Raw genomic sequence first — 27,584 nt, 5'->3', positions numbered from 1 at the left:
ATTCACATTGAAAATAACTACAGGATACTGATGAGTGACTGATCTACAAACTGCTTAGCATAAAAATTAAAGACTCAGTATTATTTATAAAATGCCCATGATACATAACCGTTTTGAGAACAATTTTATTTTTATTATTAAGGGAGGCAGGATAGTTGTCAAGAGCGTTGTGCTAGCTGGTATTTTGTCTGTAGACAGCTGGTTCTAATTAGATCCCCTAGCTGACAAGGTGAAAAACCTTGTGTAAGTAAAAGTATATACTTTTACTAGCAAGATGAATTGTTGATCAGTCAGCAGTCGTTTTGATCAACATTTTTTTTATCATGTAGAACTAAACGTATCTAGTTCTTATAATAGAACTAAACGTGATCAGCCCTCAAATATCACTGTATATTTGAAACATAAAATGTTGAGTCGCAACAGTTTGTCCCCCCCCCCCCCCCCCCCCCACACACAAATTGTGTACGCAAATGTCGCCGCTGTCTGTTCAGTGACACAATTACAGACAGTGCTTAGGGCTATCAGTCACTCCGATAATGGAAACACTGTTAGTCACTTCTCAAGCAGTGTTGGAACAAGCAGAACCGAAAGACACTGATAACGACTGATTACATCTGATCACTATGACTTTGATACCACCAAATATTGCAAACTATGAAAGTATTTTCTCTTAGGCTGCCGTCCTGATAGAAATACATTGAGTCTAGCGTGAGAGTATGACGTCACGTCACATTGTCACGAGCGGTATCCCTCATAGCCACAACCTTTTCTTTTCCAGCAATGTCTCCTCGCCTGAGTACCGAGTTCGGTCTACTGTGTACTGACTGATCAACGAAAAACCTTGCATCGTCATTTACGCATGAAAAAGTGTAGTTGACAACACATCAAAGTGTGCACTGTCCGGTATTCATTTTTTGGTGTTTATTTGTTCTTTGACAATACACACAGCGTTTTGGTGGATGACTGTCATTCTAATTACGTTTCTAATGGTGGTATTTGTTCCTCCAGGCATATGTTAATTGCTCTAAATTGAAATATATTCTATGATGACTCATGAAAGGTCATACCACGTGACGTCCTTTATCATGTGTTGAGTTCATCATGTGATTCACCCAGTTCCTGCTTAGGCTAGCCGTGGACTTTTGCTGTATCATGTCGGGAATATAGGCTCTATTTTATAATATTGAATATAAAATATGGACTTACCGTGCATTTGTAAAAAGGCTGTGCCTTGGAAAATCGTTTGGTTACTTGCGTCGATTACTACAGTTGTGATAACATTTCCCTCCGGGACAGCTGGTTCTGATGTCAGCCTCTGGTACCAAGATCTCTGCAAGTAAGGGTCGAGACACTGCTCGCCTAGACACTGTCATGACAGTAGTAAACAAAAGAGTCGGTTATGTTTCTTAGCAAATGGAAAGTGTATTAATCTAGTGTCTCTGCTTATGTTCAATGGTTACATTGAGAATAGAATATACTGTACGATACAAGTCTCATTCACGTATGGGTCTTCATAATGTTAGCTAGCAGTTATTTATCTGTCTTGCCCGAGTTAATCAGACTAGTTATAGTTTAAAGATATTTACATTTCAAGTCTGTTGGCTGATCAGAATTTAAATTTGAGCAAACATGCTATACTTGTCAAGCCATATGTTGTAAATTAGTTAACATCTGGGGAAGGTGGACAAATACACTGGCGTTAGTTTAGAAACATAATTTCTGTTTATGTATCTTGTTAGTACTGTAGAATTATAGCTATTTTAAACATAGCTGATTCTGGCAAAAGATGATCACATGGGACCTACTACTTTGTTGTGGGACTACCAGATAGTGAAACTATTATATATATTTTTTTATTGAAACCGCTTATATTTGACCTTTGTTTGAATATTTGCAAGTGTATTTCTACTGATGATTTCTTTCTTTCTTTTAACGCCAGTTACAAATGGGAGGCTATAGACGGGGACAACAAAGTGAAATACACAATAAAGCTCTGTGAATCCTCACCTGAAACAGGATGTGGGGCTGACAATGGAGTATGTGCCCACAACCTCACCAGTAAAAAGGACCAGTCAGTGGGTGAGTATAATTAGGGCCAGGGGTTGTCCATTACACTCACCTAGTCTGGACTCCTTGAGCATAGGCCCTTGTAGCCCCTTCCAAGGCTTCAAGGTTTTTGCTGGGTTCTGGTTACTTATTTCCATTGGAAACTTTTGCTCCTAGTACTCTGTCAGGAGGACCTGTTCTGCTGATTTGTCAGGCTTTTTTGTGTAGGATACATCACTTTAGTAGATGTTGCTGTCTAGACAGGCTGTGATGATACCAGTGTTATGATATTTGTTGCATTGCAAGAATGTAACCATTAATCAAAAAACATTTTGAACCTTTATTTTATATACATGTACAATGTATTCTGTACCTTTGAAAATGAAATGTGACACAGGATGACAAAAGTGAAGTTGGTTTCCAAAATTGGGGCAGTTTTCCAAACATTTGATATCCATTTGCACTTTTTTTTCCTTGACATGGAACTAACATGTATCCCATTCATTTCAGTTCTACTGTGAGTATGCCACAGTACTGATGGGCTTAAAATGCTTTCATTCAGCTAGTGTATGTCACGCCAATGTCCATTAGTTCAGCTGGTATTAATTGATATTGTTGTGTTAAATGCTGTGACTAAAAAAATACTACATTTATGATTAAAAAAATTATAAGGTTTGGGAAGTTGTTTGGTGGAACTCATGTTCCATAAAGACAACTCAAAATCTAGGCAACTGTGCACTGGGAATTTGTAACAAGTTATTTCTAAATAATATGACAAAAGTCTAGCTTTTTGGCCTGTACTGTACATGTCCAAAAATTCTAAACTTCTTGGCCAAGTAGCCTTTCCCTTTGTTTTTTCCTTGCACAAAGAAGCACTGATCTAAAACTGATTGAATCTCCCAGCTTGGTGCAGCGCTTTGGTCCAGTGGAAACACTCCTGTCCCCATGTACAGTACAAGCCAAAAGTTTGGACACACCTTCTCATTCAATGCGTTTCCTTTATTTTCATGGCTATTTACATTGTAGATTCTCACTGAAGGCATCAAAACTATGAATGAACACATTGAATTTATCCTCAGCAGCAGAGGTGACTCTTGGTCTTCCTTTCCTGGGGCGGTCCTCATGTGAGCCAGTTTCGTTGTAGCGCTTGATGGTTTTTGCGACTGCACTTGGGGACACGTTCAAAGTTCACATAATTCCATATGTGTTCATTCATAGTTTTGATGCCTTCAGTGAGAATCTAAAATGTAAATAGTAATGAAAATAAAGAAAACGCATTGAATGAGAAGGTGTGTCCATAATTCTGGCCTGTACTGTACATACGTGACTCCATGCTGGAGAACAGAGTTCAATACCCATCTCTACACTTCACCTCTATGACTCTTCTTCACCTCTCCCTATGGTTCACACTGTCAATAAAATCTTTGAATAAATGATACAAATATGTGAGGAGAGTGGGGCAAAAAAAAAAAGATTTTCACGGCTTAAGACTTTGCTCAGTTTCACTTTAGCCCTGATGTGATTTTAAATATGTTTGAATGAATATGCATTGTTAAGTAACTGTCAGGGCGATAGTCTACCGGTCTAGACTGTTCCAAATTATTAGGATCATTGCAACACGTCCCATCCCTGGGCACCTGATCCTGGCCTTCACTCAGTGATCAATCAGTATTTGCTCTCATTAAGGGATGAACACTGCACAAACAAGTGACCTTCCGATTGAGGTTTATGGGAAACAAATACCTGCATCTGTTATGACTCAAGTTCTTATAATAGCACAGGAACGAATTCTTGTGATGGATCTAATGCTGCCGAATAGTGACTAATGTTCTGCATGTACTTTGTGTTGGCATAATAAAAGAAGGTTAAAGGTGAACCCAGAGCAGCTGTTTGTTCACATGACTGTGCCTTCACGCTATGGAACAAAATCCTTGTTAAAAATGTTACAGACTATTTGCAAGCTCAGAGATTCTCTCACGGCTTTGCTTGGAGTTCCACCAGACTGCTTGCATACTGGCAATTGGTGAATAATATGGTGAATAATATGCGCTCAACCCTGTTCTCTAATCATCTATGTGACTGGGTTAACTGAGTAGCAACTTATAATTTCTAGGCTCTGCTGAATAGCTGTCATTCATGAAAATGAAGATACTGGCTTTTATTTATCTAAGAGCAAAAAAGGGTGGTGCTGTGAGCATAAACGTAATTGCAATAGGGCTAGTGATTGTTGACAAAGGTGGGAATCTGTCTGTGCAGGCTAAATCCATTTGAATTCATTTTGTTTTTGAAAGCATCCCTTTTGTTTTGAAGAACTTTCCATACACGTTTGGACACTTAGAAGTGCTTAGAAAGCTACTTTTGCAACTCGGTGCCCCAGAAATTGAAGAGCTGACCAATTTTCCATACCCCACTATATCATTAATAACATTCACTTTTTTCTATCTTCATAAAATGTTTTTTTGGATCCACAACCTTGGCTTAAATCAAAAGATGTGCTTGGACAGAGAGGAATCAAAACATGATAAATAAAAGCTGTAGGTGCAGTAAACGATTAAATCCAAACAAACAATGGGAGTGTCAACAAAATGCATGTGGGAAAGATGCCATGGAGTTAAAGTTGTGAATGACCTAATTATTGGTATGCCTATTATTAGTCTGATTCACACTATGTTGTGGTAAAAATCAACATTTGCTACTGGCATGTCATCAACCCAATCGCTATTCATGTCGTCATCACTGAATAGCGGTAAAAACATAACTACAACTACCGGTTTCTGTATTTCTACCTATGCAACTGGCTTTTATGAATCAGATGTACAGTCTACACACCCAGGTTCTTGTGAATGTAAAAGAATGAGACAAAGATAAATCATGTCAGAACATTTTCCACCTTTTAATGTGACCTATAACTTGAACAAACTTAAATCTTTTAGGGTTTTTGTGAGTTTTTAAGTGTGCACACCCTTAAACTAATACTTTGTTGAAGCACATTTTGATTTTATTACAGCACTCAGTCTTTTTGGGTAGGAGTCTATTTGCATGGCACATTTGAAGTGGCAATATTTGCCCACTCTTCTTTGCAAAAGCGCTCCAAATCTGTCAGATTGCGAGGACATCTCCTGTGCACAGCCCTCTTCAGATCAAGATGTTCATTTGGATTCAGGTCTGGGCTCTGGCTGGGCCATTCCAAAACGTTAATCTTCTTCTGGTGAAGCCTTGCTTTTGTGGATTTGGATGTGTGCTTTGGGTCGTTGTTGTGCTGAAAGGTGAACTTCCTCTTCATCTTTCTAACGAACGCCTGAAGGTTTTGTGCCAAAATTGCCTGGTATTTGGAACTGTTCATAATTCCCTCCACCCTGACTAAGACCCTGGTTCCAGCTGAAGAAAAACAGCCCCAAAGCATGATGCTGCCACCACCATGCTTCACTGTTGGTATGGTGTCCTTTGGATGATGTGCAGTGTTGTTTTTGCATCAAACATAAGATACCTTTTGGAATTATGGCCAAAAAGTTTAACCTTGGTTTCATCAGACCATAACACATTTTCCCACATGCTTTTGGGGGACTTGATGTCAGCCAGGCTTGGAGCCTTTGTAAGAAAAGGCTTCCGTCTTGCCACCCTACCCTATAGCCCATTCATATGAAGAATATGGGAAATTGTTGTCACATGTAGAATACAGCCAGTACTTTCCTGTAGTAATTCCTGCAGTTCCTTTAATGTTGATGTAGGCCTCTTGGAAGCCTCCCTGACCAGTTTTTCTTCTGTTGTGTCATATTTTCTCCACTTGATGATGACTGTCTTCACTGTGTTCCATGGCATATCTAATGCTTTGGAAATTATTTTGTACCCTTCTTCTGACTGATATCTTTCAACAATGAAATCCCTCTGATGATTTGGAAGCTCTCTGCGGACCATGGCTTTTGCTCTGATATGCAACTAAGAAAATCCTACTAGAACAGCTGAACTTTATTTGTGATTAATCAGAGTCACTTTAAATGATGGCAGGTGTCTAATGACATCTATTTAACATGAGTTTGAATGTGATTGGTTAATTCTGAACACAGCCACATCCCCAGTTATAAGAGGGTGTGCACACTTATGCAACCAGGTTATTGTAAAGTTTTTCCCTCTCGAAGATTTCAGTTTGTTTTTCAATTTAATTGTTCACATTATAGGTCACATTAAAAGTGGAAAGAGTTCTGTCATGATTTATCTTTGTCTCATTCTTTTACATCACAAAAACCTGCCATTTTAACAGGGGTGTGTAGACTTTTTTTTATATCCACTGTAGCATTTTGCAGGCACATTTTCTGACCCTAAACAACCATTTCAGAATCTTCTGCTGTGTGAAAACATTAAAATCAGACTTGTTCACTACATACTGGGCCTGTTAAAATGTATCAGTTACGATGGATTTAATTAATATCTACTCTGTTATAGGTTAGAGTTTGTGACACTAACAACGACCTTATTCTGTTACCCACGATCTGCATTATAATAACCTCCTCCAAAACGTACAGTATAGCATTCTTTTATTATTCAGTGCTATCTGGGGCAAGCTTTAGGACAATTTAAATAGCCTTGTGATTATTTAATTAAGCTTTGCAGTTGGTGCTGCAGCCATAAATCTTGTCAGTCCTAACCCTGAGAAGGATTTCTCTACTCAAAGATGTTTTTTTTTTTTTGCTGGATTCTCCTCTTGGGAAACCAAAAATTCAGCCAATGTGGTTAGATGGGAAAATAGTGTCTTTAAGGTAATAACTTGTCGGAAAGTTTGTCCTGTTAACATTGTGGGGCCTATCCAGGGGCCGGTCAGTAGGCAGAGCAGACCGAAGATGGTAGTGTGGTTCAGTGGGTCACAGTCCCAGGATGTTTATCTTTACAGACTACTTGGCCAGACAGCTGGGCAGAAAGATTTGACTAACCCTTCCCGACCCTGTGCCATCGATTAACCCTTCCCGACCCTCTGCCGTATTTCTTTGCCCCCGCAACTGTAGGGACTGTGAGAGTTGGTGGAAGTTTCAGATTAATTTGAAGCCTGTATTATTGCTCTGCTTGGATCTCTGGGAAATATTTTGGTGAACAGTCTGTGTTCAACATAGCCTGCTGAAGTGAATCCTTAGACATTTATATTGTCTCATCCTTTACGTGTTTTAAAAGCATGTGTTTCTCATCCACCTGCTATTCTGAATTTCTTTTATTTCTTTTTTTAGGAGAGTTTCAACTAAAGAAGGTGACTGGAAGCAGTGTGATCGATTTCAGTAGCACTGAGAAATGTCCCGGCAGTAGTGGTAATAATGTGCAGAGCAGCATCAGTTTCCAGTGTGGAAAGACTATGGTAAGTCGCCCAGTAACACCAGTCATAAAGGTCATAGAAAATGTCAGCACTGAACGCTTCTCATGAACTTCCTGTCAAGTCGTGCTTAATGGGGTTTTCGTTTCTAAAGAATCTGACCGCAAAGTGTGCCTGTTCTTTGTCTGGAGGTGAAATGAAACTGGTAACTCCTGTGGTGGTCTCTATTCATTTCAAAAGAAACCACAGTGCACACTATCCTGTGTGCTAATATTGTTCTACATTATAATCCCAGGCCTGCCTGTTGATAAGCAGTGGTGTTGATAAGCAGTGCTGTCTGTGACCATGTGATCATAGGTGGGACTGTAGCTTTGTTGCTAAACAAACAAATCATGTTGCTAGTCCAGTTCCTACAGTCGCTAAAGGCTGTCCTTCTGACTTTCACTGCAACAGCTCAGAGGAGATGTGAACTGTTTGCTCATGTCAACTTGAACTATGTTTTTGCTCTTACCCCTAGGGAACACCAGAGTTTGTCACGGTGGCACAGTGTGTTCATTATTTTGAATGGAGAACATATGTAGCCTGCAAAAAGCAAAAGTACAAGCCCAATAAAGAGGTATGTCGGGAAAAGTGTGTGTGCGCGGGTGTGTAATTGCGTGCGCGTGCGTGTAATTGCGTGCGCGTGCTTGTGTGCATGTGGGTGAAAGGCCTCAGTGATTCTTCCACTGTGTGGGGGAAGTGAGTGTGACAATCACATCCACAGTATGAAGTTCTGAAAAGGACACTTCATCCATTGTGTTTAAATAACCAAAAAAATGAATACAAGTGTCTGTTTTTAATGTAATAATGAACATTATGTTGGATTTCAATTGCAGTATGTACTAAAACAAGTTGAATATAAAAGGCATTAAACTAATCCTGTCAGGTTGTACCTCTTCTGCTGTGTTTCTAGGTCCCCTGCTATGTCTTTGACGCAGATGGGAAAAAGCATGACTTGAACCCCCTCATCAAACTCACAGATGGTTACCTGGTGGATGACTCTGATAATGACGTTGATTTTTATATTAATATATGCAGAAGCCTAAGTGAGTTTCATGTGCTTTGTTGTTTTAATATTTTGTAATTATACAGCTCTGGGAAAAATTAAGAGACCACTGCACCTTTTTATTTCCTTTCCAAAAAAGATGAAAAGCAAAGTTTTGAGTGAGGAACAGAAGCCTTCCATTTGCAGTGGTCCCTTAATTTTAACCCTTCTGTTCCTCACTCAAAACCTTCCTTTTTGACTTTTTTGTAAAGGAAAGAAAAAGGTGCCGTGTTCTATGCATTCCACAGACATCCTAGGGCTGGTTTCTGGTTTGTCCTTTCAGTAGGTGTCCAATTAAGATCTAGACAAGAGCTTAGTTCCTAATTCATTAGTGTTCGTTAGTTAATTGATCAAGTACAAGATAAGAGCAAACGCCCTAGTGTGACGTCTCTGGTATATCTGTTCAGTCAGTAAAACTATGACTGCCTGTAACTTGTCAGTGAATATGGGGGCAAACGACTGTACTGCGTCCATGGTTGGTGGGGTGGAGGTCCAGCACCGTCCATGGTTGGTGGGGTGGAGGTCCAGCACCGTCCATGGTTGGTGGGGTGGAGATCGGGCAAACAAGACTTGTCTCGTCACGATTTAGAAACTCCTCACGGTCTCAGTCGTGGTGTTTGGCCAAAGAACGTACTCAGCTCCCAGCGCATGTGCTGCCATGTACTTTGCGGTTGAGCTATCAGTGTGATTAGAAGCAGAACAGCTAACGCGCAATTGGGCGGGGAGAAAAATCATGGATACTGAAAATAAGACATATATACACACATATTGTAAATCATCATTATCAGTGGCAATTATCAAAATGTCCTCATCTCTCTGCCTCCTCTACAGACCGACCAGAGAGCCCCTGTCCTGCAGATTCTGCTGCTTGTTTAACCAGGGCCAATGGCTCCTACAGTATGGGATTTCCTAAAACCCAGCTGGAACTAGTCTCCAGTGACAGGTGCTGCAATGCTATACTCTCTGTACACAGTCAGCAACTGGGTTTCCTGACATGTCTGCTAAACGTCTCCTCTTAATGCGCCCAGGCTACAGCTGCGATACGAGGGAGCCCCCGCCCCCAAGCCGGACTTCTGCGACAACCACTCCCCTGCTGTCACCATCACCTTCATATGCCCCTCACACAGGCAAGAGGTAAGACGGAGACCGTGGCCGACTCGGTGACTCTGTCGCCGCGTTTAGCACGTCTAGCGTCTTTTTGCCCGGCGAATCTGAGAACACTTTTTTTTTTTTTAAACTGTGGTCTTTCCGATTGCAGGGCAGTGACCCCAAGATGACAGCCAAGGTCAACTGCAGGTATGAGGTACAGTGGGTAACGGAATATGCCTGCCACAGAGACTACCTGGAGAGTAACAGCTGCACCCTGAACAATAAGCAGCATGATATCAACATAGACCTCAACCACCTTACACTCGGCGGTGAGACCAGCCGTCCTGAACTTAGAGTGACGTTTCAGAAACGTTTTGCAATGCACATTTCGTTGGTGTTGTAATAGGAAGCGCTGCCACTGGTAATTGTAACCTCCCCCAATTCTCACTGGCTGCAGCTCATTTGGTTCATGTTTTAGGCTAGTTCCTTATTTTATGGTGAACGACCGGTGTAGAAATGGCACTAATGTTAATGTGTCACGTTCTGTTTGCATAGCTCATGATGATCCTTATGTGGCTGAGGCCAAGAGCAGCGATGGAAAGGACGACTATCTCTACTACCTGAACGTGTGCGGGGAGACAAAAGCAGGCGATTGTGACGATGAGAACTTCGTGTCCGTCTGCCAAGTCAAATCAAAAGCGCCAAACAGGGGAAAGATCGCTGGGAAATACCAGAATCAAAAACTAAGGTTGTTTGTTGTTGTGGCTTCCCTTCACCTGGCTCTTTGCTTCTTTATATCCGCCTTAGCTGTAACACACAGAATTATTTATTCCAGGTACTCCGACGGGGACCTGACTTTGATCCTTCCGGATGGGAGCAAGTGCAGCTCTGGTTTTCAGCGCATGACTATCATTAACTTTGAGTGCAACAAAACAGCAGGTGTGCAAACAACCCCTAGCAAGTCTTCTGTAGAGCTCACTCCCCTGAGACATGAATCCATCCGACTCTCTTTTTCCTTCCGTGTGTGATTCCCAGGAAATGAAGGCAGAGGCTGGCCTGTGTTTGCTGGTGAGACAGACTGCACCTATTATTTTGACTGGCAGACCGTATATGCCTGTGTCCAGGAGCCTGAGGAACTGCTGTGTCGAGTCACAGATGGGAAGAAGCACTATGACCTGTCTCCCCTAACACGCTTTCCTGGTAAAATGATGTCCTCGGCCATTTCTGTTCTTAGGAAGACCATTACAAAGCGTATGTAGTACTAAAAGCTGAGTCGTGTTTACCTGAGTTGAAGATTAGCATGAATATGAATGGAAATGCCAAGGACCCGACTTCCAGATTCTAATTGGAATTGAGAGTGAGCTCACGACATTGTTGGTGGTGTTATCTGTTCCCTGCAGAGTCCGATTCTGCTAAAAACTGGGAGGCTGAGGATGCCAATTCCCCCAGGTCTGGCAGAATGCACTTCTATGTCAATGTGTGTCATAAAGTCCTCCATCAAGAGGGCGCCGTCACATGTCCAGAGGATGCCGCCATATGTGGCGTGGGTGAGTGTTGGGCAACATCTGGGTCTGTGTTCATGAATGGCCTCACATCTGCGAGGCTAACATGGCTTCGCTGCTTTATCGCTGGTTTCTCTTTTAAAACACTCACTCTGATTTGTTTAGCAAAGGACAAAGCCATTAGTCTGGGCAAATTCCTGGCGTCCCCCGTCAAACAAACGAACAGCAATGACATACGACTGGTATACACAGAGGGAGATGAATGCAAGACGAACATGAGGATCAAGACCATCATTATCCTGAAGTGCAAACCAGGTTAGTGTTAGAAGTACTTGTTAGTCGCCGAGTTCAACAGCAGCTCTGCTTAAAAGTGGAGCTACTTGCAGTTGAGTCTGCCTGTCCTGACATCGAGTTCCTCCTCTCCCATCCAGGTGACATTGAGAGTCCCCCTGTCATGCGGAGTCTGTCCAGTGACGGCTGTGTGTATGACTTTGAGTGGTACACCGCCGCCGCCTGCGTCTTGTCCCGGACCCAGGGGGAAAACTGCAAGGTGGAAGACCCGCAAGCTGGTAGGTCACCCAGACGCCAACCTGAAACGACTCTCCGTCCTGCCTAGAACGTTCTAGTTGTTTTGCCACGGAGGCGGCGGGAAGAAGGCGTGGAGCGTGGATTACGGAGCTACACTACGACTCATTAACCCGACCGTTTCTCCGCAGAGTTTTCATTTGACCTGTCCCCCCTGTCTAAACCGGACGGAGGCTACTACAACATGTCCCGTGGCGGTTATAACTACCTAATCAACGTCTGTCGCTCTGTCACCGCTGTCAAATGCCCGGCAAAAGCTGGGGCGTGTCAGGTGGATCAAAGGTATGTATCAAGCCTTTTTCTATACCTTTCTAAGCCCTACGACCGTATCGGAGCAGGACCTGCCCTTTAACTGTGCCAGGAACCGTAGGGTCAACTTATGTCCGGGCCTTGTACGTGTGGTTTAGGGTCCGGATTACTGTTAGAGAAAGACTGAATGTTTTGGTCTGAGTGGACTGACATAGTATGTCTTCTGTTCTCCCGTCCGGGCTGTGTGGGGGGTGTGTGCAACAGCTCAATCTCGTGGAGCCTGGGACAGTTTAGCACTGAGCTGTCCTACTATGATGGGATGATCAAGCTGTCCTACGCTAACGGCTCCCAGTACAACAACGTGCAGCAAACACTCCGCTCCACCCTGATCTCGTTCCTCTGTGACCGCCAGGCCGGCGCCGGCAAGCCCGAGTTTCAGGTACGCAGTCCAGTCCTGAGCTGCTGACATCTCCTGGAGTCTCCCTCTGAAAGGTTGCCCATGAATCGGCTGTTGTTTATTGGTCCTTACAGGTGGAAGACAATTACACCTATAACTTCAGGTGGTATACATCCTATGCCTGTCCTGAGAGGCCTCACGAGTGTATGGTGACTGACCCCATCACTCTGGACCAATACGACCTCTCCAGGTGAGACCCACGTTCCAAAGGACGTTCTCGCCGTCCACAGCCCCTCACTTTGCTTACCGAGAACTCCTGAGTTCCTCCGAGTCAGGTCCTTTAGTTGGGAGGAACGGTTTTACAGTCCTGTAAAGGCAAATGGGATTTGGGTAAATGCTGTGTTTAAGCTTTGTGTCTCTGCCTCCCCTCTCCTAGTCTGTCCCGGTCCGGTGGACAGAAGAACTGGGAGGTAATGGACCAGGCTAACCCCGACGACCGGAGGAAGTACTACATCAATGTGTGCCGTCCTCTAAACCCCGTGCTTGGCTGTGAACGCCAGGCCTCCGTCTGCCAGATGAAATACCAGATTCAGCAGGTCTGTGCCTGAGCCACTAAATGGACCTGTCCGTTCACTGGTCCAAATTAGCACGTGTACTGCCACAATATCATAACTCGCAGTCCAGTTATCCAATATCCTAAACTCGCTCGGGCTGAGAAATGGCATGCTTACATTTTTGTTATAGTCGTCTGTGCAGTTTTTCGCACGGCGAGTGAGTCCTAGTATTTTATATGTGTTGCGCCAGGGCGGTCGGTCTGAGACCGTGTCGGTCAGCAACATGGGTCGGGCTAAGAGAGGCCCAGTGATCGAGGAAAGGGACCACCTGCTGCTGGAGTACACAGACGGCTCCGTTTGCAGCTCGGACGGACTGAAGCAGACGTACAGCGTTCGGATCCACCTGGTTTGCTCCCGAGGATCCCTGGTGAGTGGGGTCATGGGTTCATAGGAAGCCATGTTTAAAAGAGATCTGCTCTTATTTCTGTCAAGGTTTGCTTCCTCGTCTGTAGGCCGCTGTCGTGAAAGTGTGAGGAACCTTTGTGTGTCTGTATCCACAGATGTCCGATCCGCGCTTCCTCAGTTACGGGAACTGCTCCGCCAACTTCATGTGGGAGACTACAGCGGCTTGTGCCATCACTACTACTGAAGACAAGAACCAGGTGATCTGTTGCGTTCCACCTCAGTTTGAAACCGATTCATTTTTATCATCTATTGAAGTCTTAAGGACATTTTTTTTTTGTTTTATTTTTTTTGTTCTCACCTGGGATTTTTTTTTTTTTCTGTTGTCTATTCTAGACCTGCTCTGTGAGGGATCCCAACACTGGCTTCCTGTTCAATCTGCTCCCCCTGGCTTCAAAGACTGGCTACAGAGCTGAGGGAAACGGAAAAACATTTCTGGTAAAGTCCCAGTTTTGTGTTTTGTTGTTGAAACCTTCACACAAGGTCTTCACAAGTGCAAAACATTGGACCCATCCCAAATGGATTTCAGGTTAGATACAGATGATAAATACATGCTGAAAACCTATGGCAATTATATCTGACCCAAACCATATCCTAAAGTCTAAATTTGGGACACAATCCCGCTGGGGTCCCGCAGTGGTATCTGGCTTACATAAAATAAATGGCACACTTAACAAATCATAGACTTACAAACAGTAAAGATATATGTTATGGTGAAATGCACGCGCACACATGCTGCGTTAGTGTTGCTGACTGGACATTGTGCCCGATCATTAAAGTGTCATCCCTCCAGGTGAATATCTGTGCTGAGGTGGCGGACTGTGGGACGGACCCGGGAAAGCATGTGGCTGGATGTGAGCTGGAAGCGGACCAAGTGCTTGGCCCCGTGGAAGTGGAACGATCACTGAAGTACTCTACTAATGGTCTGCTCACACTCGTATACAAAGGAGACCTAGACAAGCCAACAGGTACAGTCAAATGGGGCCAATCTACCTTCACTGCCCGCTGATTCGTCCTTGTTCATGGACAGAACAGATTTTATAAGCCACATTTATTTCTTCCCATATCATGCATTTCTCAGTCTTCCTTTGACCCGATATGTTAGTTGTTCAGCTTCAGGTCTGATGGCTGATCTCTCTTCACACCTCCTCTCCAGGCACCAGGGACACCTACACCATTAGCTTTGTGTGTGACCAGACCGCCCACAACGGCACTCTGAATCTGGTCCGTGAGGAGCTCAGCACCTCCAAACACGTCACCCATGACGTCTTCTTTGAGTTCAGCACGACCTTGGCATGCAGGCCTGCTCCTGTGGACTGTAGAGTCACTGGTAGGGACTACGCTGCCCACGTCTTCACAGCAGTGCATTCAGAATGGCTCTAACGTGGCATTAATCACTCTATTTAACAGATATTGCGTTTACAGGGAAGTTCTTGCTCTTCTGTTATAGATGCCCATGGTAACCAGTACGACCTAAGTCGTCTGAGCAGGGACAGTGAGGACAGTCCCTGGGAGGCCATTGACCCATCCAAGTCTGCTAAGAAACGCAGCTTCTACCTAAATGTGTGTGAACCTCTGCCTCCTGTCAAGGAATGCCCTGGTGAGTCGCAGGCCAGGCCGTCATTTTGTAGGCTTTCATGAGGTTAAAATGGGCGCTGTTCCCTCATCTATCCATCAGTATTAACCTCCTCCTCCTCCTCCGCAGGTGGTCTCCTGGGTGCGTGTGGCATCATAGACGGTAAAGGCGTGAACCTGGGCTACGTTCAGTCCAGCCCTCAGGTGGCCTCCAACGGATCCATCAGCATCGTCTACATCAACGGGGACAAAGGCCTAAACTGTGACAACGGCCACTCCACGCGCATCCTCTTCCAGTGTGATGACCACAGCGTAAGTGACACGCGTATTTATGGTCTTCTGTTGGAATGCCCTGTCGTGTTATGGAATGGGTGTCCAAGAGTTACTTAATGGTGTTGCCAATACTGTTTACTATTTTGTTTCCGTCCAGATCTTACAGTTTTTCTCAATCGTTTTGGCTTAATTCTCGAATGATTGTGATTTTTTATTTTTTAAATCAATAAGTTATCTGAAAAAAAATTACTTCTTGTCCACACCCAAAGGATTATCCTGATGTTCCATAATCCCGATAATGGAATTTCTTCACAATGTCATAGTCCATCGTGATTAGTACTGACATCGTCTATCGTCCCATCCCTACTGTATACATACATATCCTTTTTCTGTGTACTACGATATTGCCCGATATTGTCTTTTCCCAGTAAACGTTTACCTACTGTTGAAATCTGTATCTGAAAAGCTCTGTGTGATAAAACGGACATTCTTGTGTGGTACTGTAAGCAGTCAGTGTCAACAAAAAAGTAGAACAAAACTGAAATCTTTTAAGTAACATTTCCAGGGTTGACTGCTCTAAACATGTTGACTAATGCATCTGGCACAATGACAAAAAACTTTCTTTTCATGGTACTTTTCTGACACAATAACCCGGTTTTGAAGCATGAATTAAATGTTTTGGGTACATACAGTTGTGATGTCCCATGAAGTGATTGCACTTAGTTTAGAGAATGTTAAGACTGTTTAAAAAAACTTTGCCAAAGCGATTGTGGAATAACTGTAGTAACCATACATATTTTTTTGTTGTTTATTGATTGCTTTACTAACCGGGTTCTCCCGTATTTGCTTTACTGACAGGGTTCTCCCGTATTTGACCGTCAAGATGGTTGTGAATATGTGTTCATCTGGAGAACCTCTGAGGCTTGCCCTCTCACCAACACTCAGGGTAGGTTTGGAAGGAGGTGCTGTGTTGTTGTGGCAGGCTTCCCTCTGCTGGTGTCTTCAGCTTGATCAGTGTATAACTCTCCGTGCCTCCTGCAGGTGATAACTGTAAAGTCCAGCACCCCAGAAATGGCTACGTGTTTGACATGAGCTCCCTGTCTGGGAAGGACTATCCAGTGAAGAGTGGCCAGTACCAGTACACCTTGTCTGTTTGTGGGGGGCTTCAAGCTAGTGTCTGCACTCATATAAACTCTGCGAAGGACCAGGTGTCAGTATGTCAGGTGGAAGGAAACACCCACAGAATCGCTGGTATGTAAACGTGTATAAAATACCTGGACTTTGATTTTGGTGTGTTAGTAGCAAAACCCCAGACAAACATGTTGCTTTTTAAAATAATGTGTAACAGGTATGGCCTCAAAGACTCTGAGTTTTGTTGGAGACAAACTGGTACTCAACTACACTGGCGGGGAGAGCTGCCACAAGATCTATCAGAGATCCACACAGATTAACTTCTTCTGTGATCCCCAAATGAATCCTGTGAGTATAAGTGAAGCTAGTGTAGCATAACGTCTCTGCTCATCTCATACACGTGTTTGACTGAGGTGGTTACTGGGGCTGTTGGTTGTTGTCATTTCCTCTAGGGGGAGCCAGCTTTCATCAATGAGACTGCAGAGTGCACCTACCTCTTTACCTGGCGTACAGCTCTAGCCTGCGTCCCTGTAAAAACTACAAGCTGCTCATACCAGTAAGAAAAGTCCTATTACATTCTGGGAGTCCTCTTCCCATCACCACATCCTTTTCTTCCCAGACAACAGCCGGTTTCTTTGTCTGTTATCTCTGTGTGAATGTTCTGAATTCTTTCTCTCACAGAGATTATAATGGCACCTCCTACGACCTTTCGTCTCTGTCCCTGGACTCCAGAAACTGGTTAGCGGAGTCAGCCACTGGTCAGGAGGAGCGCTACTACATTAATGTCTGCAAGTCTCTGGTGCAACAGGGAGGTGTGTGTCTGTTTCTAATATCAGCATTCTTTAAATGAACAACACTGGTGCCTCTCTTCTGCGTAGTTATATATATATTCTTTTTTTCCCCCCTCATTTGCGTTGACAAATACAAAAATCAATAGGGTTTTCAGTCTAACACCGCGCGATTGCACTCATGAAAACAAGGGCCCCCCACCATCATCACCTCCTCTCCTTGTGTTGTAGGCTCTTGGAAGTGTCCAGCCAACGCCGCGTCCTGTCTGAAGACTGGGGAGAGGTATGTGAGTCTGGGAGAGGCTGCGTCTGGCCCACAAAGGGACAAAGACGTCCTGGTACTGAAGTACACAGACGGGGACGTGTGTCCCAGTGGACAGAGAAAGAGTACCATAATACGCCTCAAATGTGATCCGGACAAAGTGGTAAGGAATCACATAGGCGTCTCTCTCTCAGACACACACACACACACACACACACACACACACATGTGGGTAGACTGACACTGTTTACCCTGTCCCAGGACTCCAGGCCCTCCCTGATCACGTCCATAGAGGACTGTGTCTACACCTTCATGTGGTTCACTGCAGCTGCTTGCCCCCTCAACAGCAGCCAGCATGGAGGCTGTCAAGTCTCCAATCCAGCCACAGGTGAGACCCAGTCCTTTCTGTGTCCCCCCCCACCCGTCTGTGTCCCCCACACCCGTCTGTGTCCCCCACACCCGTCTGTGTCACCCGCACCCGTCTGCCCCCCCCCCCCCCCCCACCCGTCTGTGTCGCCCACCTGTCTATAATCAGCCTCTGAATCTGGCTGCAAGTCCTGCTGCAGATGACTAAGAACGGAATGTTCCTTCACAACCTTTCCATTTTGATTTTGTGGAAGGATTGTAGCGTCAGCTCACTTATTTTAATCGTTTCTTAGGCATTGCTTGGCGACACAAATGTTTCCTATTTCATCAAAACAGTCTGCATACTAACCATGATGTCTATCGTGGGTAATGTGCTGCTGGACAGCAGTGCGTTGTGGCATAGAGCTACGTAGTGTTTGCTAGCCAATGTGAGTAGACCGTCCTTTTATTGTGGAATTGAGCAGCTCCTTCAGTCGTTTCTACTTGTGTCTGTACCTTCTGAACCCAGGCCACCTCTTTGACCTGAACGGCCTAAGCCAGAAGGGCGGCTACACAGTTTTTGACGACCAGAACAAGATGTTCCGCCTCAACGTGTGTGGGGACGTAAACGAAGCTGGCTGCGAGCCAGACACAGGTACCACCCTCTTCTGTCTCACGAGCTCCGTCTTTCTCTAACTCCAGTCAAAACCAGATCCCCCTCAGGAAATCAGTCAACCAGTTAGGCCGTTTGCCAGTCAGCGACCCTCAATCTCACTTATAGATGATTTATGTGGCTGTATTATGTAATATGTCTACATTAGACTTGGGACTGTGTTATAATACATCAGGCTGTCCAATATCAATATGTTATCCTCCCTGGGGAAGAAATGTAAAGACGTGTGTGTGTGTGTGTGTGTGTGTGTGTGTGTGTTTTTAGGTGTGTGCATCAAGGGTACTAATACAGTTCTGAGTGGCGGGAAGGCTAGCAGGAAGCTGTCATACCTCGACCAGGTGGTGGAACTGACCTATGAGGACGGGGCTGTGTGTTCAGCTAACCCCGCCCTCAAACACAAAAGCATTATCAGCTTTGTCTGCCGAGCCCATGGAGAGGCCAGTTTAGGGCCTGTTCTGGTGGACTCAGACAAGAACACCTGTACACATTTCTTCTCCTGGCACACACCCTTGCTCTGCGAACGGCAGGTAATTCCCCTGGCTTTTCTTTGGTCATTGTCCTGTTTTCTACCTGTGAGGCGGAGGAGTGCATTTCGTGTTAATACATCACATTTCTGCTGAATAGTGCATCTTCAGGAATGACCCGTTTTAACCTCAACAGCTGACATCCTGATTCCGATGTATAAATCGGAATCAGCTGCTGTGAAAAAGTTGCTCATCTCTTCAAAGAGATTTGACCCCTTCAAAGAGATTTGTTGTTCAGACTGAGGGGAAGATAAAATCAATGATAGCCTGGTCATCTTCCTCAATGTTTATCTGATGCATTTCAAACCTGTTTTTGTTTATTATTAACATTATAGTTTTTCTGCTTAGCTGTGGTTCATTTTCAGTGTGCAAATGATTATCCTTTTTGTTTTGGCATCCTGCCCAACTGTTCGGTTAAAGACAAAACAACATCCCAAGGCTGAATCTCGTTACTGTTTTAAGGTTTTATCATAGTCCCGAAAGCAGACGCGTACAACAGGCTTCTAGAATACTGGACCTTTGTACCAGAGCTGTGTTGAAATGCGGAGAGGTGCTTGTTTGAGCTGTTTGTCCTCCTCAGACAGCTATGTCACAATGAGATGGTGGTCTATCGCGTGTCTTTGGACTATGACTCCAATGGGGGTCATGTGTGAACAAACAGTGCTTCCTGTTGTTTGTTTCCTGCCTTTGACTGTCCTCTGTCTGACTTTGGTAATGTATCCGCGTAGGTGAAGTGTTCGGTCCTCAACGGTTCCACCCTGATTGACTTGACCCCTCTCATCCATCTTACGGGCTACTACGTTGCCACCGACGATGACCTGGTGGACAAGAGCCAGTCCCCTGATTTCTACATCAACATCTGCCAGCCCCTCAACCCCATCCCTGGGGTCACCTGTCCCCCAGGGGCCGCGGTCTGCATGGACCCCGACCAGGGGCCCCCTGTTGTGAGTCCCTCACAGAGACACACAGGAGCACACACACACAATAAGAGAGCTTAGAAACCAGCATTCTGGGGGTATTTCTCTCACTGTGTCTCCCTCCTGCTAACAGGACATTGGTCGAATTACCTCTGACCCGAAGTTCAACGACGTCACCAATGAGGTGTCAATCACCTTCAATAGCACCACTGCCTGTCTCTCTGACTCTACCCAGAACTACACCTCCGTCATCCTGTTCACCTGCCAGCGGGGAGTGGAGTTGGTCAGTTCAACAGCTTCTGTCTCCTCCGTTTTACGGCTGACGGTTCTTGTGTTGAGAGGAAATAGAAGTTCCTTCGGGAAGGGAATGTTTGCCTTGTATTAAAGTTTCTCTTTTCACAGGGCTCGCCCCAGATGATCCGGAACCAGAACTGTGTGTATGTGTTTGAATGGGCCACTCCTCTGGTCTGTCCTGACACCACTCAAACCAGCGGCTGCACCCTCACCGACTCGCAGCTACAGTTCACCTTTGACCTTTCGCCCCTCTCTCAGGAGACCCAGGTGCATTGACCTGTTCTGTTATAGCTACTTTATTCATGAACACATTCTTCTCCGTCTCAGGTCGTTGGCCTTGTTTTTCACGATTTCTCTCATCTGATGGCCGTTGTCAATCTCTTCCAGTTGACGGTTGGCTCGGAGACCTATAAGATCCATGTGTGTGGGTCGGTGGCTGAGCCCAGCTGTAAGAACAGTGCAGTGTGTTTGAAGTCATCGGGTGGCTCAGCGTTCTCTTATGGCATCAGCCAGGCCATGACTATGGACTACAAACACATGGAGCAGGCGGTCATAATGAAGTACGGCGGAGGAGACCTCTGCCCTCAAGGTCAGGCTATTCTCCGTTCCTCACCTCCCACTACTCCACCTAGGGTACGGCTGTCCGCCTGTGGGGTACGGCTGTTCGCCTGTGGGGTACGGCTGTTCGCCTGTGGGGTACGGCTGTTCGCCTGTGGGGTACGGCTGTTCGCCTGTGGGGTACGGCTGTTCGCCTGTGGGGTACGGCTGTCCGCCTGTGGGGTACGGCTGTCCGCCTGTGGGGTACGGCTGTCCGCCTGTGGGGTACGGCTGTCCGCCTGTGGGGTACGGCTGTTCGCCTGTGGGGTACGGCTGTCTGCCTGTGGGGTACGGCTGTCCGCCTGTGGGGTACGGCTGTCCGCCTGTGGGGTACGGCTGTCCGCCTGTGGGGTACGGCGTCCGCCAGGGCATATGCTGTCATTTCACGCACAGTCTGTCATGCCTGCTCCAGCTGATTAACTGCCTGCAGTGCTCTTTGGTGAATCCAAAGTGAAGCTCATTTGAAGCAAAGTGTTGTTCTGGTTTGGGTGCTGAACATGGTTTCTGTTTCAGTGACCGAGAAGGGTGAGTTGTGCGCATTCCCCTTCAACTTCCTGAATATGTCCTACTCAGCCTGCACTCCACAAACCAGCACAGGGAAACTCTGGTGTTCCATCACCAGCGATTTTAACAAGGACAAGAAATGGGGATTCTGTGCTAAAGGTGATATTTTGTCTAATCAACGCTCATAAGCAGTCTTGTTTTTTGTGTACTGAACCAGTTTGGATTGTGTCTTCCTGAGGTCCTGGACTGGTCTAAATTAGCTGTTTGTTGTCTCCCTGTCAGTCGAAGGGAAGAGGCAGTCATCCATCCTGTTTACCTGTGACCGGTCCGCCGGCCTCGGCGCCCCACGACTTCTCAGTGAAACACTCGGCTGCGCCGCCACCTTCCAGTGGAACACCAACGCTGTGTGCCCGCCCGAGAAGATGGAGTGTAAACTGGTGAACCAACACCTGACCTTTGACCTGCGCGTGCTCTCCTCTCTCACTGAACCCTGGAAGTTCAGCGAACACAAAACGGCGTAAGTTTGCTGGCTTGTTTTCCTCCCTCTATGTTCCAGGGAGAGGATGGAACCGTCACCACCGTGGCGTCAGGAGGGATATCGTAACTGTGGTGTGGCTCCGATGTCTCCCCAGGTACTACATCAACCTGTGCCAAGGCATCCACGGGGGACTGCCAGGTTGCCCGGAGGGAGCCGCAGTTTGCCGGAGGACCAGCGAGGGGAAGACGGAGGCCCTGGGACTTGTCTACACCCAGAAGATGTCTGTCTTAGGTGGGGTTCTCAGACCTGACCTACTGAGTTCACCTGAGCAAAACTAGAATGTGCTGAATTATTTGAAGCCGTTATCTTAGGTCTGTCTGCTTATGAACCCAGTGAAGATAAGCCATGAGAGACGTCTTTAACCGTCCCTCCCTCTCTCAGACAAGAAGGTCCTGGTGAGCTACTCCATGGGAGACACTGTGTGTGGGAACAACCTCCAGGCCAAGACTTTGATCCAGCTGAGCTGTGGTCCTAACATAGGCCACCCCAAGCTGCTAAGGTGAGCGTGCAATGAACTGAGCTTCCTCTCTGCAATCGCATGTCCCAAACCAGTTTGACCTATAGCCAACTCTTAGTTGTCTATAAGTTTCGAGCTACACTGAGCAAACTGATCTGAAACCAGACTACCTCCTACAAGGAAAAACAAATATTTAATGCTGCAATACTAGGAATAGTTACTGAAGGTTAAAATGAATAAGGCACTTTAACCTCATTCATGGTAGAAGTTGTTAAACATTTCCATTTCATGTGTTGAACTTTGTGGCTGTGAACTGTTCATTCAAACGTCGGTGTCTCTGTCCTTAGTGTGAATCAGACCACATGTGAGTTTGTGGTTGGCTGGGAGACGCGCGCCGCGTGCGCTGTTCAACAGCGTGAGGTGGTGATGATTAACGGCACCATCAAACTCCCCGAAACAGGAACCAACTTCAACCTGGGAGCCCTCTACTACAGGTGACTCTTGTCCCCGCTGTCACAGTCCCACCAGTCCACTTTATTACCACACAAGAACCCTAACAACAGCTCCGGATGTCTTTCATCATCGTCTTCTTCAGCCTACATATGGACTGATAACTGTTTGTACTGTAGATCCAATACTGTTGGTGTCAGGATATCATCTAGTCCTCTTCAGAGTACCTCCTTACATCCAGAGTTAAACCATTTAGTTATTTTTCTGAGGGTTACGCAGGGTTCCTTGACGAACTAGCGAGGTAACTTTACTCAACTCGGTGTTCAACTGAGGTTCACCAGCACCCCGAATGTGACTTCCAGATATATTTCCATGGCAACAAAGTCAGAGCAGGTTAACACAAGGCTAGTTCCGTCGTCCATTGCGTTGTCTCTGAGCCGTGAGCCGAGGATTAATGAAGTCCGATTTCCCTCCCTCTTCCAGAAGCCGCGTCGAGGTCGGCATTTGGCAAGCCCCGTACTGATTGAATCAAAAATGAAATCCGCACTGAAAATTGTTCTGTGCTAAAAGGCCTTTTCTGTTCCCCTGTAGGCTCCATCAAGCCTCTGGGGACATCCGGTCCAATGGGGACAAGTACATCTATGACATCCAGCTGTCCGGCATCACCAACAGTTCCTTCTCCAAGTGTGTGGGGGCCAACATCTGCCAGGTGAAGATCAACGGGGACTACAAAAGGAAGATCGGATCCTCTAGCACGGCCAAGTACTACATCAAAGGTAAGACTGGCCACCCCGACCACAGGCTGACTCGACAGAGGTCTGAGGGTTAACCTAGCGGGTTGGTCACTGTGTTCTGGTTGAAGTGTCTACCGACTGTAATGCCAAGATTGTACGTTTGATTGTATCTTGGGCCTAAGTGAAATCCTTTGCAACATGGTTAATATTGCACAACTGCTAAATGCCATATTCTCTGTGGTAATGTTATAATGTGTTAATCTGACCTGCTTACTCTGGAGTACTGGAGTTAAAAGAATTTGTTTTATCCATTAATCCACTTTTGATTTACTCATTCTCTCTCTTTCCTTTTTTTTTCCTCCTTTTTTTCTCTCGCTACCTGAACTGTTTGTCTTTCTCTGTCCCGTTCTTTCTGTTTCTGTCTCCCTTCAGGTGGTAATCTTGATGTGCTGGTGTCTTCGGATTCTCAGTGTGGAAGGGACAAGTCGAAAACCGTATCCTCAGTCATCTTGTTCCAGTGTAACCCGTCGGCTGGGGAGGGCATCCCAGAGTTCCTCCTGGAGACTGACGGGTGCCAGTACTTCTTCAGCTGGCACACCTCCACAGTCTGTAACCTGACGTGAGTCTCTTAACACATTTACACCTCAGACCCAAACCTGTGACCTGGAGTTTCAATTACAAATAAAGCTATTCTCAGGATTGAATTGGGGGAAATTGCGTGTCAATGAAGGACGCGTCCTGTGTGTCTTCCAGAACCGTGGACAAGCAGACTGACAGAGGGGAGGATAGTGTTGGCCTGTCTGGGAAGAGCCAGGCTGTGGGGGCGGTCCTCAGCCTGCTATTGGTTGTGCTGACCATCTGTCTGCTGGTCCTGCTGCTGCACAAACGAGAAAGGAGGTAAAAGGGAACCGTTCACCCCGCTCACATTAGTACTGCTAATTAGATGTTTAAAAACGACATGTGGAAATGGGTGTAACTGATGCTTCCCTGAATCGGTTCTCTCTCTCCAGGGAGCTGATCATGCAGAAAGTGACTGGATGTTGTAAGAAGGGGAATCCTGTCTCTTATAAATACTCCAAGGTACGCACACCATACTATCATTCAAACCAGCATACAGTCATTAGTAATACGAGTCTACACATTCAAACTAACATACAGACACTTATGATACGAGTCTGCTGTACATATTCAACATCCAGTTGCTGGTGATACTAGTCTTCCAATTTTTGCCCCTTAGAATGACTTTTCCCCCCCGTACAAATGCAGACATCCTACTCCACTCTTTTTAAGTAAAAAGGAGACTTCTAGAAAGTCTTCCAAATTAGAACGAAATGCCAAATCAGGATGTATTTATTGCTGATATATTCACATGAATAACTGAAGGAAACACCTCTGTCAGCCACTGAAGCTGTGATTGGCTTTGTGTAAGATAACGGTGAACATCTCTAAGGGCAACATACTGTACATCCATTTTCGAGGTGTTGCTGTGGTGACGGCTTAGTGCTGTATTCCCTCTCTGCCTGCCTGTCCGTCTCTGCAGGTGAACATGGATGATGAGGAAGGGGAGGAGGAGATGGAGTGGCTGATGGAGGAGATGGAGCCCCCGGCCATGTCCTCCCGCCTGGCGAAGGAGGGCCAGGAGAACGGCCACATCACCACCAAGCCTGTCAACGCGGACGCCCTGCGCTCCTTCTCCCTAGATGAGCAGGAGGACAGTGAGGACGAGGTCTTGTCCGTCCCCGGAGTACGTGTTCACGGCGGACGAAACAACCTGCGGTCTTCGGGCTCCAGGGTCCGCACCTCCGGGCCCCTCCGCAGCGCCCTGCTGGAGGAGGAGAGTGATGAGGACCTGGTAGGGCTCCTGGAGTACAGGGAGAAGAAGGGTAGGGCCAAACCTCGCCGTGACAACAGACCGCCCCACAGGAAACCGCCACAAGAGTTTCAGGATGACAGTGATGAAGACCTGCTAAGAGTGTGAGGGAGTCGTGCCCTCCCACCTCTAACTGAACTATTTTCCCCTCTATCTCTTTATCTCTGTTTGTCTCTTACACTCTCACTGTCTCTCTCTGTCTCTCTGTCTCTCTGTCTTTGAATGTCTCCATAGATTGACAACAAGGCAAAAAAAGCAGAAACGCTTTTTGTTTATTCTCTAAAGGGAACGATGCAGAATGTCTGTTGGCTCTTTACCGTTTTAAAGAGCAGATTTGTTTTTGTTCCCACCCAAAAGAAAGTTGATGCCTTGCTGATGACAGTGTTTTCATCAATGAATTGTTTTTGTACTGTCTGATTTAATTGATGTACATAGCTGATGTTATACATGGATTTTTATTTTGTCACTTGCATCTTCCAGAGATTTGCCTATTCACATTTTGTTTTTGTTTAATTTTGTGGACTGATTTGCGCTGTGAAGCTATATTGCTAACCTCTTAAAGATTGGACAAAAAAGGTATTTGAATGGATTGTTGTGGGAATGGAAGAGGGAATTCTGGGAAAACTGGGACTTGAAACTAACTCATCAGGGCTCATCATTATGGTACATGGTTGGATTCCTAGGGTTTATAATTTTTACCACACCTTATTATATTTATTCAAGAACAGAATATCACGTCATCATGTTGTTTTGAACTTGCATACTATGGGCCCAGTGCAGACTTGTGGTAAGCCTATATAACCTTTGATAGGATCATCTGCTAAATGATGGAAATGTTAATGTTATCTTAACTCTGAATAGGGCCCAATATTAACATCACATGCACAGCTGGTGCTGTATCTGTTTAAATGCTAAAAACGAGCTCTGCTTCATAGATGTTGCCTTGTCAAGATCATTACCTTTATTTGAAACAGTTATTTTTTTACTGTAGAGCTAAAACTCCCATTTTTGCCAAGCTGCATGTGTTATCCCTCATAAATAGAAGTAATGATTGTTGTAGTGCCATGAAAGATGAAATGTATTTGTGAGCTTGAGATTTCAGTCTTGCTCCGTAGTATCTATCCAACGCTGACATTATTGCACAAATCATCGCAAAGTATATATTTTTTGGGGAGAATGTGGATTAATTTAAATTAGTTTAGCGTTTATTAGTTAGCACACACCACAAACACCTGTACAGAAACCAAATTTCCAAAGTCAGTTACGTTCTGGTCGAGGTCTCATGAATGTCAGCGACACAGAACCCTAAACGAAGACTCTCATCTTTCAAACATATCTGGCTACAGGATTCTTGGCCACAGTTTTCTTTTTTGGACGTCATGTCACACTTCCAGTAGAGTAGAGTTTCTTTGTAATACCAGTGTTTTAGCACCAGTGTTCAAACAGCCAGCCATACAGTACCTGTTTCAAAAAAATTTACGTGTCACCTTTCTGGTATTTATTAAGTTTTGCCAAAGGGGTCCTCTGCAGCAGCATTTGTTGTGCAATACAATAAATGAATTATCTCTATGTATTTATTTTCCTGTGCATCCACACCTCTAAGATCATGGATTCCAATTGTGACAACCACACAAAAGCAAACATTAAAGACGAAATATAACTGCAGCCTTCAGAAGAAACCGCTGTATGACGGCAAAGCTTTGTAAGCCAGTGTTTGTGTGGCCCCCTCAGAACAGAAGGCACGCTGATTTGTGGAAAGTGCACTTGATATCACTCCTCAGGAGCGATAGACTGGCCCAGTGTGGTGGTCATGTGAAGGAAATGTCTTGCTCGTTGCATAATGTCTAGTTCGGCTGTAAGCACCAAAGCACGTCTGCTTGGTTCATCTGTGTGGAAATGAATCATGGGGTAGAGGGTTTCCTGAGCTCTTCTGAAATTCTGGTACTATAGGGAGGTGATTTTGTTACTGTGTTTTGTTCTTAAACATGTTTTACTGCTCCAGTCTCTTTTGCTATTTAAAAGGTTGATGTAAAAAAATATTGCATTATTTGAATAAAAAATGAGACAAGATATCTGATGCAGTAATTTTTCACTTTCAGGATATCTGATGAAGTAATTGTTCACTTTCCACAGATTGACCTCAACAGACGGATGCATTTAGTTGAACAGAATGTCAAATGCCTCAATATTATATGTTACTAATTTATGGCATTTCCCTAATCTATCAAGTTGCTCAAGACAAACATGATGTAGATATATATTTTGGCAAGACAAATCTTTTTTTGTCCCTGTTGTACACTCAAGGTGACGAAAACACAGTTGAGGTTTACTTATTCTTTACACAACAGTCGGATATTGACCCAAATTAAATGAAAGGTAATAAAAAGTCTT

The 27,584-nt window shown here is 45.1% G+C and overlaps 1 protein-coding gene across 1 annotated transcript; it reads left to right on the top strand.

Annotated features, from left to right (window-relative positions):
- The first annotated feature begins 933 nt into the window (after positions 1–933).
- Positions 934–27,263, top strand: igf2r (insulin-like growth factor 2 receptor). The gene is made up of 48 exons (XM_013138633.4): positions 934–1,336; positions 1,940–2,079; positions 7,260–7,384; positions 7,857–7,955; positions 8,292–8,424; positions 9,255–9,366; positions 9,452–9,557; positions 9,682–9,841; positions 10,068–10,260; positions 10,348–10,451; positions 10,548–10,712; positions 10,913–11,059; positions 11,180–11,329; positions 11,446–11,583; positions 11,731–11,881; positions 12,113–12,287; positions 12,380–12,495; positions 12,682–12,841; positions 13,050–13,226; positions 13,360–13,461; positions 13,598–13,699; positions 14,055–14,229; positions 14,418–14,591; positions 14,712–14,861; positions 14,967–15,148; positions 15,968–16,055; positions 16,151–16,360; positions 16,458–16,588; positions 16,693–16,796; positions 16,922–17,052; positions 17,260–17,453; positions 17,552–17,678; positions 18,165–18,290; positions 18,573–18,835; positions 19,561–19,776; positions 19,883–20,032; positions 20,152–20,310; positions 20,431–20,632; positions 21,154–21,303; positions 21,427–21,661; positions 21,777–21,913; positions 22,064–22,181; positions 22,487–22,633; positions 23,181–23,365; positions 23,756–23,942; positions 24,077–24,220; positions 24,334–24,403; positions 24,864–27,263. Exons 1-48 carry the CDS (start codon positions 1,197–1,199, stop codon positions 25,299–25,301), a joined length of 7,488 nt encoding a protein of 2,495 aa, XP_012994087.3. The 5' UTR covers positions 934–1,196; the 3' UTR covers positions 25,302–27,263.
- Positions 27,264–27,584: the final 321 nt, after the last annotated feature.

This window comes from Esox lucius, chromosome 18 (assembly GCF_011004845.1).
Source record: "Esox lucius isolate fEsoLuc1 chromosome 18, fEsoLuc1.pri, whole genome shotgun sequence".
Classification (NCBI taxonomy): domain Eukaryota; kingdom Metazoa; phylum Chordata; class Actinopteri; order Esociformes; family Esocidae; genus Esox; species Esox lucius.
This window is presented reverse-complemented; position numbering and strand designations above follow the sequence as displayed.

Coding starts and splice junctions, on each gene's coding strand:
- igf2r (XM_013138633.4), top strand. CDS start 1,197: ATGGACTTACCGTGCATTTGTAAAAAGGCTGTGCCTTGGAAAATCGTT. Junction 8,425..9,254: donor TAATATATGCAGAAGCCTAA/GTGAGTTTCATG, acceptor CCTCCTCTACAG/ACCGACCAGAGAGCCCCTGT. Junction 18,836..19,560: donor CCTTGCTCTGCGAACGGCAG/GTAATTCCCCTG, acceptor GTATCCGCGTAG/GTGAAGTGTTCGGTCCTCAA.